Here is a 12,086-nt window from a genome sequence, read left to right on the forward strand (position 1 = left end):
GCCGCAATAATAATTATAATGAAAGCGTAAAGATAATAATAATACTGATAATCACATGTAAAAGCGCAATAGGGTGACGCTTCATTAACAAACATCAAACACCTCAGAACAGTTCCCTAACCCTCATTAACTGGGGATGTGATAAATGACTAAGGAATCCAGTCAGCGGGAGAGACCCGTAGGATCCTAACACCCGCTCCAATGTTCCCATTTAATAACGGTTACTTTCCTATGTGGACGTTGTGTTTTGTTTTTTGGACGGCGCGGGCTGTTGGGTGTGAACGGAGGTAGACATTTGGCCAGGGGTTCTCCATGAAGGCATGCAGGCGGGAGAGGAAACCAGCGTGATCCAGAGTAGAGCATTGAGTGTTTTAATGCACACTTAAATATGCGAAGTGGATCGGTTCTTTTTTTTTTTTTTTTTTTCTCTCCCAGGGTTATTGGAATAACATATAAAAATGTCAAGGTCAGGTGCAGGCTTGGAATGAAATGACCAAACCATTACTGTCAAACAGAAAAGGCTGTGAACGGTAATAGAGAGTTTCACGGAGTTGTTCGGGGGCGTGTACTCATTTCAGAATCAATCATGGGCAGAGTAGCGTTTCGAGATGAAAATCGTTTTGGAATATATTTTACAGCAGCAGTAATGAGAGTTTCTTTTTTTATGTATTCACGAGCACAAGTACATGAACAAATCAAGCAGCCCTTGTGGCCAGAAGCAGACAGCATGCTTTTGAGTGATCTTTAACATGGCCTGGCTGTACTGTACAGTAGGGCCCTCTTTGTATCTCAAATGGCAACCTACTGCCTATGTAGTACACTACTTTTGACAATATGGTTCTGGTCAAAGGCAGTGTGCAAACTGGGAAATAAGGTGCCATTGGTAATGCAGGCCTGAGATGTGAGGAAGCAGGGAGACCTCCGCTAAAGCCCAGAAGGAGCAGCATGTGTTAGCTATTTGCCTGATTAATGATGCATCAAAATGAGAGATGATTGATGGCTAAAAATATAATTACTTTCATAACTTAAGTGTGTTTGGTTTAAAGCACTACATCGTCTAAATGTCCAGAGATTAACATTTTTATCAGGCCTGCAATATGAAAGGAGATATGAAAAACCTTCATAAAAAAAAGATATCAGTATTCTTGTCCTGCATTAGGAAAGTTTTGGACCGTTGTTTCATGCAGATTTAAAAGCAGATTTATAGGCACACTGATATGAGGTGTTATGGACACACAAATGCTCTGTGAAAACTAAGCTCTTTAACAAAGTAGGAAAGGAATAACTTTGCAATGGAAAATGACCCGTGCCAGGACACAAACTGTATTTGCCAACACAATAATGTTTGAGGTTGAGATTGTGTGGTTCAGTTACTAGCTATCCATCCACTCCTTGTCTTACCTCTGTTCCAGAGTCTATAATGAGCAGACCATAATAAGTTATTCGTAATGATACATCTTTCTTACCTCACGTTTGTATCTACAGAACTTTGCTCACCGGACTCTGGTTCTGTTCAGGCAGCAGTTTGTTCTCCTTCGTTTCGAAGCGAGTTCATTTTTCTGTTCTACATTAGGTGGTAGAATGTATCCATCTGAAATCTCCTAGTCCCTTTATGATCCCCACTGAGCGTCTTGGAGGGTCTGTTGCTTTTCCCCCGGTCCTTGAACGGACTCTTTCATACAGAGCCCTTTCTTGAGCCTGGCTGTGGTATTGAAATAGGGCAGACAGACCGTTCTTTTGCGCCACCAATGTGAATTAATGTGTTACTGTAACAGATGTCTTTACAAAATGAGATGAAGCAACACAATCAATCATAAAGCTGCTACACAGAAGTTGCTCTGTGGATCCTGTGTCTTTTGACAGGCTTTAATAATGCTTCCACTTGTACGAGGAGCTGATTCGGGCAGCTTTGTGTTATATTCCTTCTGCCATTGTAATTACACCAGCTTGGATTGGCTTAACAAAAATAGACATTACTCACGGGTCCATTTATCAAAAGTTTTATGTGCAATTATAAAGGAAATCTATTGTATTAGTGGTCTGCAGATCATACTTCAGTGGTTGCGTTAATAGCGTCGTACTTCAATGTTTAATATTGGCAGAGGTTTGTTTCGGACGCAGCTCCATTCAATATCGTTTTACCTGAAAGAATATGTTTTTGTGGATCTCTACCCAAACCAAATGACCTTGGACACTTCCTACAATAGCCTAAGGGCTTTGCTGCCAGCAACCGTAACTGCGAATAAAAAACAGTCGTAGAACTTAACCGTGCATCAGAGGTTTGTTGAGGTTTTCTGTAACCACATTATATCCCTCTTAAATGTTTACTGTAGTTTGCCCACTCTATAGTTCTGGCAAACAAAGTGAAATCATAGTAAAACAGGGAGTAAATGGGTCCAAGCCACAGCCAACCTCGGTCATGCAAAGTACATGCGTGGGGAGGCCTTTGAGCAGTCGTGGGAAAACTGCCCTGTTGCCTTACTGGGTCTAGTGATGTGTATTGAAAAAGTATACCTTTCTAAATACATGTCTTTTCTTAAGCTATAGAATTCTCTATATTATCCGAATTTCACTTTGCCAGTCTGTGATATTTTCACTTGCTCTGTACACAGAGGATATTGATGAATATGAAAATGATTATACACTATATTAAAATGTGATTACCTTTTTTTTATTCTTTATATCCTTACACTCACATCATGACAATTCATTATTACCAATTATTATTCACACCAATTTGCTAAGATTTTTGCAAAGATTCTTGCCCAATTTTTCACAAAAACTTTGGTAGATATCTGGCCTGATCGAATCATCATACAAGTGAAGAAATATATTTTCCCAACCTATTTTGTAGTTTGATTATCAGACAATGTTGTGTCTATATTGTGGTACTTTGAATGGTTTATGTGATTATGGTGCGGTGAATGTGATGAAGTGGTTGAATTAAGTTGATCAATCAATCAATCAAATGTATTTATAAAGCCCTTTACATCAGCAGTTGTCACAAAGTGCTTTTACAAAGCACCCAGCCTGAAACCCCAAGGAGCAAGCAACAACAGTATCCATGCACAGTGGCTACAAAAAACTCTGTAAAAGGGGCTGAAACTTAAGACGAAACCTAGAGAGGAACCAGGCTCTGATGGGGGTCCAGTCCTCTTCTGGCTGTGCCGGGTGAACATTGTAAGAGTACACATTGTAGTAATTTACAAACACATGTGGGCTGTGTCCAGAGTCTATAAAACATAATGCATGACCGGATGGACAAGGAGAGGGATAGTCTGAGGGGAAGGATTGGTCAGCGCTGTGGCAGCTGGAATCGTCAGGTATCGTCTTGATCTGCAACACCACCAGGAGTACTTTGGACAGGGACAGCTACGAGTCTTGATTCATTGGCTGATTCATTTCGAGATTGATGGATTGACCCCATTTCTATGTCTCCTTTCAGGTTCCAGGAACACAAGGCCTTGGATACTCTGGTGGGTCTGTTGACAGACCAGCCTGAGGAGGTACTGGTGAATGTGGTGGGGGCCCTGGGCGAGGGTGCCCAGACACCTGCCAATAGTGCTATCATCCGGGAGTGTGGAGGCATCCAGCCCCTGGTCAACCTGCTGACGGGAACCAACCAGGCTCTGCTGGTCAACGTCACCAAGGCAGTGGGAGCCTGCGCCACAGAGCCAGAGAACATGACGTAAGTTGCAGAGATGATGTATTATACTAAAGCTGATGAGGCTTTGTGTCCTTATGATAATGTCAGGCTACCATCTTAATCATTTGTCTTTACCAGGTGGGTTTCATGTTTGTCTTCAACGAAGTGACAGTTTTAAAAGCCTTGTTTATTGTAGGCCTACCTGCTGCGATAAATATGGTTGTGGTGGCGTGTCCCACAGTTTTACTATACTTCTGTGGTCATTCATGATGCTGGGCTGGTCAGAGTAGCATACCTTCAGCCTTCCAAGCCCTCATGGCTGGAAAAACATCAAGACTGAAGGCATATGGTCCAGTCCTGCTTCTAGGCTACATTATGTGCCACTGAGTCGGTTTCAGTGCTACTGAAAGCAGAATATTGTACAGTAAGAGTCCCATCTGAATCTCATTGCTTTTATGAGTCTGTTACAGACTGCAAGACCCTTACTTAATTAACACTGGACACAAATAAAGAATTTTATGTCCGATTATGTTTTGTTAGGCAAGCTATTAACGCCATAGTAAGAAATAAAGTAATATGTTTAAGGTAAGCAGAACCACAATAGTGCAATAAAAGCTGCAGAACCGTTGTTTTGAAGAAATAATTTCAGCAATTACACTAGCTAGCTTAAATTCTGAAAGACATTTCACACACAATACAGGCAGAACGTAACATCCCAATGCGTTCATTTAGGCCCATGTTTTCTCATGGAATATATATTTAGGCCCACCCCCCCCCTTTTTTTTGTACATGCACTTAGTTGTGGACAGAACGTCGTTATTTCCACAAATGCTTTTTGTACGTCTTGTGGCAAAGTGACTTATTTTGAGGACCTGTGTGTACAGTATAACACTAAGCAATTAACATAGCTCACATTTGATTGTTTCCTGCCTCAGACCACATACGGTCAGAGCTGGTTCTCAGATTAAGGAGCAGACCAAGGCCTGCTATTGTCACTTACTGACTGACTGGACTGCAAAGGTGGTGTCTGTGTTTGTTGCTCCCAACTTCATGGTGCAAAATCCATGTCGGTTGATATAAACTTTTTTCGGCCTTGTTTTTGTGGTCCAACTAATCATCAAGCCCTCAATGCGTTGATTCAGGTGAGATTGCCTGGGGCTACAACGGAAACGTATGACGTTTGGGGCGCTTAAACACTGGACGAACACGGTTTAAACTGTTGCGCTGTGTGGTTAATGACATCATATACAAAATACACATTCAAATACAGGCAAATATCACATTACAATCCCTTCTAGTACTTTCTGTAGCTTATAAGAAGGAACATAAATGCCTGGAGGCTTTGTGGTCTCCCCGTTTCCATTCCTCATCCAACTGTGAGTGTCCTTCACGATAACGTCTTTTATACCTGCTACTGGCACTTGATATGAAGTTTTGTTTGTTGTTGGGCTGAATTTAGGAGACCCCGCGGATTGGAATCTTACGTTATGATCCCACAGACTGATTTATGTGCAAACGGAAGACAGATGGCGCAGGGGATTTCTCTTGATGAGTGCTTGCTCGTTGCCAGTCACGGAGATACCGTGATTAGGGAGTGTTTAAGTAATTATGACAGCATTCAATGTCGGCCTTGTTGGTTGAAGCACACATGGGAAACAGGTTACATGTTATTTATACCAGACAACGCCGGGCGCACTGTGGCCTAATTCTTTGGGTTCCAGGACCCTGGTTACAGCCCTGACTACAGCCATGTATGCGGCATGAAATATGTCTTAGGCTTAAGTCAACTTCAACTCAGACGCAATGAAATGTAGAAACCTGTCTACTGGCTATGTTTGATTTGGAATGAAGAACCCCTAGACTACTCACCATATTCTATAATTAGTCCATGGGCCAGAGGGCCTAATTTAACACATTTGGCCACTTTGGGGTGGCAAAGTCTAATAATGATGTCCATGTCTGTGGGTTAAATTATGGTATACTACCCAGGTATTGGAGGTAGCTAAATGTGGGTATCATTGCATTGTACTGTTATTTGTTGTGCCAATGTGATTTAGGCTATGAAGTAAAGTTTTGTGTTATCAGCACAATCTTTTAAAACTAGTGAACATTTAAAATGTTCCTAACACACATGAAGTAATGAAACTATTGGAATGGCAAGGTCATCTTTAAGAGTCCTCCTCAGAGGCAGGGGGTCAGAGGTATTACATGTTTGCATTTTGGCTGCAGATAGCCTAATACAGTAGATGATCACTACACCGCTTTTTACACAGAAGAAGGACAACAATTTTCAAGATGGCCACATTTAATTTCAATAGGAATAAGCATTGATTTAGCGAGGCCGTAACTGGATAACTGCAGTTTGCGCATTTTTCATATTTGACCACTTATGGCATGCCCGCATGTGAAAGTTAGCCATTACTTCACTGACTATACTTTGACATGTTCCTGAGAGTCTACTGAACCTATGATGGGTATTAGGTTGTATATCTATCTGTTCAGCACCAACAGATGCTTTTGTGACAAGACAACTTAAACCATTGGCATAATGCCATGCAGCCTGTGAAACACACAGTCCTTTTAATGTTTACATTGTGATGTCATTCTCCTCTGGACACACTCATGTCTTGACGAACAATTTCACAAGCCCCCGGTATTTTAGATATGAATGGCTTACACCAGCAGATTCAGAAGAACCAAACTGGTAAGTAACAAAAGCAAGTCTGTTGTGTGAAGAAAAATGCCTAGTTATTGCCTAGTTTGACAATCCAATCAAATTGGGACAGTAAGGCATTTTCAATTGGCTTTAAAAGTTCACATTTTAAATCTAGTTAGATTAATGAATGAGTATGAATTCTCAGCCTTTAGTTGAGGGTAATTGTGTACATTCAGAAAAATCGTTGTATACATAGTCTGCCTATTTCAGTGCACCAAAATAGTCTGTTATTGGCATCTGTCAACATGAGAACCAAAAATGTTTCAATAGAAGTCAAGGAAGTCATTATGTGGCAAAGAAATGTGATGTCCACCTCACAGTTAGCTAAAAAGTAACTAATAGAGTGTGCAGAGTTCTGGACAAATGTTATACACAGATTAACTTTCAGAGGGATAGAAAAAGAAAAGTGTGGAGGAAAAAAACGAACTGCCCATAATCCACAGCATACCACCTTATTTATGAAATATGGTGGAGGTGTTATGGCTTGAGTATTTATGGTTGTCAGTGAAACTGGTTTCACAGCAACAGGGCCAAAAAGTGGTAAATTCTTCTTGACTGGCTAAGTCAAATCTCCAGATTTAAATCCAATTGAATTTGCCATTCATTTGCTAAAGGCACAACAACCTCAAAACAAACAACAACTAAGATACACAGCATCTATTTTTGGTCAATGGGTGCCTGCTCATTAGGGCATTAGGGGCAGAGGGCCATTTGTGATTCATTATGGATTATGATTACATTATGGATGATACATATGTTGATCATTTTGGTAAACATATTCTTTTACATTTTACTCTTAAAAAATATGTTGTTAAAAACAAGCTTTTCAGTTACAGTTGTGCTCATAAGTTTGCATACCCTGGCGGAAATTGTGCAATTATGGCATTGATTTTGAAAATATGACTGATCTTGCAAAAACAAATTCTTTTTTTAAAGGATAGTGATCATATCATATTACTACATAGTTGTTTGGCTTCCTTTTTGAATCAGAATGATAACAGAAATCACCCAAATGGCCCTGATCAAAAGTTTACATACCCTTGAATATTTGGCCTGGTTACAGACACACAAGGTTACACACACTGGTGAAAATTGCAATTTAAGGTGAATTTCCCACACGTGTCTTTTTAAATTGCAATTAGGGTCTGTGTATAAATAGTCAGTGAGTTTGTTAGCTCTCACGTGGATGTACTGAGCAGGCTTGATACTTGATACATGGGGAGCAGAAAAGAACTGTCAAAAGACCTACATAACAAGGTAATGGAACTTTATAAAAATGGAAAAGGATATGAAAAGATACCCAAACCTTGCAAATTCCAGTCAGTACTGTTCAATCACTTATTAAGAAGTGGAAAATTCAGGGATCTCTTGATACCAAGCAAAGTTCAGGTAGACCAAGAAAGATTTCAGCCAAAACTGCCAGAAGAATTGTTCGGGATACAAAAAAACCCCCACAGGTAACAGGTTGCTTTGGAAAAAGACGTTGCGATTGTTTCAAGGAGCACAATATGACGATACTTGAACAAAAATGAGCTGCATGGTCGAGTTGCCAGAAAGAAGCCTTTACTGCGGCAATGTAACAAAAAAGCCAGGTTACAATATGCCTGACAACACCTTGACAGACCTCACAGCCTCTGGCAAACTGTCATTTGGAGTGACGAGACCACAATAGAGCTTTATGGTCACAACCATAAGCACTGTGTTAGGAGAGGGATCAACAAGGCCTATAGTGAACAGAATACCACTGTGAAGCATGGTGGTGGCTCGCTGATGTTTAAGGAGTGTGTGAGCTCTAAAGGCACAGGGAATCTTGTGAAAATGTATGGCAAGATGAATGCAGCATGTTATCAGAAAATACTGGCAGACAATTTGCATTCTCCTGCACAAAAGCTGCGCATGGAACGTTCTTGGACTTTCCATGACAATGACCCTAAGCACAAGGCCATGTTGACCCTCCAGTGGTTACAGCAGAAAAAGGTCAAGGTTCTGGACTGGCCATCACAGTCTCCTGACCTTGATGTCATCAAGCCACTCTGGAGAGATCTCAAACGTGCGGTTCATGCCAGACGACCAAAGACTTTGCATGACCTGGAGGCATTTTGCCAAGGTGAATGGACAGCTATACCACCTGGAAGAATTTGGGGCCTCATAGACAACTATTAGAAAAGACTGCACGATGTCATTGATGCTAAAGGGGGCAATAAACAGTATTAAGAACTAACGGTATGCAGACTTTTGAACAGGGGTCAGTTAATTTTTTTATTTGTTGCCATGTTTTGTTTTATGATTATGCCATTCTGTTATGACCTACAATTGAATGTGAATCCTATAAGAAATAAAATAAATGTGTTTTGCCTGCTCACTCATGTTTTCTTTTGAACACAACTGTACCTACTACTCTGTCAGCAGAAGGTCTGGGTGTTGGGCAGAACCCCCAGAGCAGGGATTGCTTAGCAATTGTTTGCCTGTGGGGGAGGGCTGCACCAACAAGACTAGGGATTTCATCACAGCTTTTACAGTACAGTGTCAACTGACCAATTTGGGGTATTGAAATGAACAACCAGGTTTCTCTATATCAGGTATTGCTTAGATGGCGCCAGAGAGCAAGCAATATACTCAGTCACTAGATACCACAGGGCTAAAAACGATTGGACAAGATAAATAGTTGATATCAAGGGTCAGAATTATTCCTAGAACTGTACCCAGTGTAATGTCACACTCTTCCTTCTCTCACTCTTTTTAGTTCAATTCAAATTGATTCATTGGCATGACATAACAAGGTACATATTGCAAAAAGTACTATTGGAATATGCATTAATGCACAATACAACATTAATAAAATATTAATAATATAATACAGACTGTCAACAGGACAGTACGTTGCACATAATACTCTCACTTTATTTGTTTCTCACTCCCCTTGGTCCCTCCCTTTTCTCTCCCTTGTCTTTTCCTACAGGATCATTGACCGCCTGGATGGAGTGCGCCTTCTCTGGTCCCTGTTGAAAAACCCAAATCCAGATGTCCAGGCCAGTGCTGCGTGGGCCATTTGTCCATGCATTGAAAATGCAAAGGTACAGGCAGATTGTTCTCACTTGCTGTAACACTGTTTCAATTGCCTGTATTTATTTCTTAACAACAATTGTATATACACCTAAATGTGTTTTTATATATATATATATATCTTATATATATATGTATATATCTTATATTACACACACACACACACACTTTACAACACTGTATATAATATTAAGTCAAAATCTTGCCATTGGAGTTTACTCTTGTTCTATTTCGTAACATATTACATAGCATGTGTATCTACTATATTTCTATTTGTCTGTTAATATTACGCATGTCTGGCCTCCTCTTAAAGACAATCTGTTGTTGGGAGTCTTCAATAGGGGCAGGGCTGTTTCACTAGAGGCTTACATGAACTCTCCACTAATACCAAGCAGAACACGCTGCTCTCTGTTGGTGAACTGGAAAACAGGCAGCCAGGCAGAGACTTGGTGGAGTAATATCCTGTGGCATAACTTCGGATTCCTCTTTCGAAAATCCTCCCTCAACATGCTTTGAGTTACAGTCACAAGGCAGCATCAGCTTCTTAAAGAACGAGCAGGGTGCCCGACAGACAGGTCATGTCTTCTGTGACCCCATGCTACATATGCAATCTAGGCTGCTGAACATACTTGTACTGTAAATTCCTCACAGCCATAGGGCCGACATTATAGCACGCACATACAGACTCCGTTCCAAATTGCAGACTGTTCCATATATAGTGCACATGCTCTATTTAGTGTTAAGGGTGCAATTTGGGAGGCACTTACAGCCTTTTGCGTTCATGTAAAACGTCTGCTATATAACCGTTAACCCCCCCACCCCCCCCCCACCCCTTGGTATTCTGTCAGTGGGTTTGAGTCTCAGGGCCAATGTATTTCCCCGAAATACAAACGTAACATTGTTCTATTAGATTATTGCCATGATTAACGTAAACAGCTTGTCAGTCGGACAATTTATAAAATTTTAAACAGATATTTTGGGCCCAGCTTAAGCAGGTGCGTTTCAGTCAGGGTGAGGAGGAGGTGATCTTTTCGCTAGATTGATTTTATTCTGGCGCAGAAGTGTGGTCGAAAAATGATGTACGGCTACCATATGGAACAGGAGTGCCGATCGGCCGATCGGCTGCCACTGAATGCTAACGCGGTTTGACAAAGTGTGTCTGGACTCTGCAGTGCCATTGTTTCATAGGAATACAATGGCACTGGAGAGTCTTTGGTTGATTTTCTGAGACCGTGGGCAATGATGAGAGCCCGTCGAGGAGAGCGACCGAAACCCGATACTGTGAGGAGCAGTAGTAGTTATTCTGATAGAAAATAAACATGTGGTTTTAGTTATCAGCCCCACAGCGGATTTATGAGTGAATCAGCGTGTAAACGCAGCTGCTGGATTCTCCGGGTCCAGTATATACCTCAACTCCTCCTAGGAGACACTCAGACACATATGAGAACAGTACCCCCCCCCCCCCCCCCCTCGTAACGGGCCTGTCTGGTCTGCTTCGCCAGCTCTGTGCTGTGAGTAAAGCCCGAGTCATTACTGTACGCAGGCAGTCAGCGGGGGCTTTGCAGTGAATCGCTCAATTAGCTTTGTTCCCTCAATCAAGGACGTAACCTATCCTGCTGCTAGTGTAATGAAGTGCATCATTAATTTGCCCCAGACATGGGCAACCGGCAATGCAAGATTTATTTTTCCTCTACATAGTAGCCCAATACGTAGCCACGGCGTATTTAAAGCCTGATTGCTTGCCTGAGAGGGTCAGGGCAAAACGCTACGCCGCGCCGTTTGGGACGGCTTCCTTCCCCGCTCTCTCGGGCGCAGGCCGTGCGTCACGCACACGGACCAGATAATGTGTTTTCTATTTCATCTTCAGGGAGAAAGGATAGCGGGATAGCGGGGGCCTTTACGTGCGCGGCCTGATAATGCGCTGGGTTTTCAGCGGTACGGGGCTCTGCCCAGGCCATGAAAGGGATCCCTAACTAGTCTGTCGCAGCTGGTGGCTTGAGAAGCGCTTCCTCTGTCACCGGTGAGCCTGGGCATCATCAGTATTCCTGAGGAAAGGCTTCCTGTGTGTCGGAGTGGGCGGGGGTCGGCTTCTGGCTCTGGCCCGGCACACGCTGATCATCCTCTGGCACCACATCTGAAGGGAGCAGAGACACACCAGCGCGTCCCGTCCAGCTCTCTGAACCCAGGCCCGTCAGAGCTGGATAGGCCCCATTCAACATCCCTCACCGGGCCGTGAATAGCCCCATGTCTGCTGCCGTGTCCCAGTTTGTTCCCTCCGGGTTGGAAATGCCTGCACTCCTGTCCTTTGTCGACTGAGTGCAGTTTAACTGCTGGTTATTATTCTTTTCTTTATCATATTTAACGATGGCGGTTCCGTTAAGATGCAGATCTTTTTCTACGAGGGAGAATTTAGCCTGGCAACACCATACACAACACTAAAAGAACAGGGTTATGATTCATTACCTAGACAATAACGTCCATGTACAGAAAAGTAACAGAAGCTATATTAAGCCCTTAATATCCCGGACCTAGTTGGAGATATAAATGGAGCATGCTTTGTGACGATTCACATTCTGCCACCTCTAATTATACTGTTTCCATAATCTTGGTTTACTATTTTCATATTACTGGAGACATGGTCCCGGATGCCTCTTTGACACA

General features: G+C 42.1%; 1 protein-coding gene across 1 annotated transcript in view; it reads left to right on the plus strand.

The window, feature by feature from the left end:
- armc4 (armadillo repeat containing 4) overlaps nt 1-12,086 on the plus strand; it is a 49,070-nt gene that overhangs the window by 23,099 nt on the left and 13,885 nt on the right. Inside the window, exons 16-17 of the mRNA XM_010885613.3 lie at nt 3,446-3,688; nt 9,322-9,436. Coding sequence (XP_010883915.2) covers nt 3,446-3,688; nt 9,322-9,436 — 358 coding nt within the window. The remainder of the gene's footprint in view (nt 1-3,445; nt 3,689-9,321; nt 9,437-12,086) is intronic.

The sequence above is a fragment of the Esox lucius genome, chromosome 21, assembly GCF_011004845.1.
Source record: "Esox lucius isolate fEsoLuc1 chromosome 21, fEsoLuc1.pri, whole genome shotgun sequence".
In the NCBI taxonomy this organism is placed as follows: Eukaryota; Metazoa; Chordata; class Actinopteri; order Esociformes; family Esocidae; genus Esox; species Esox lucius.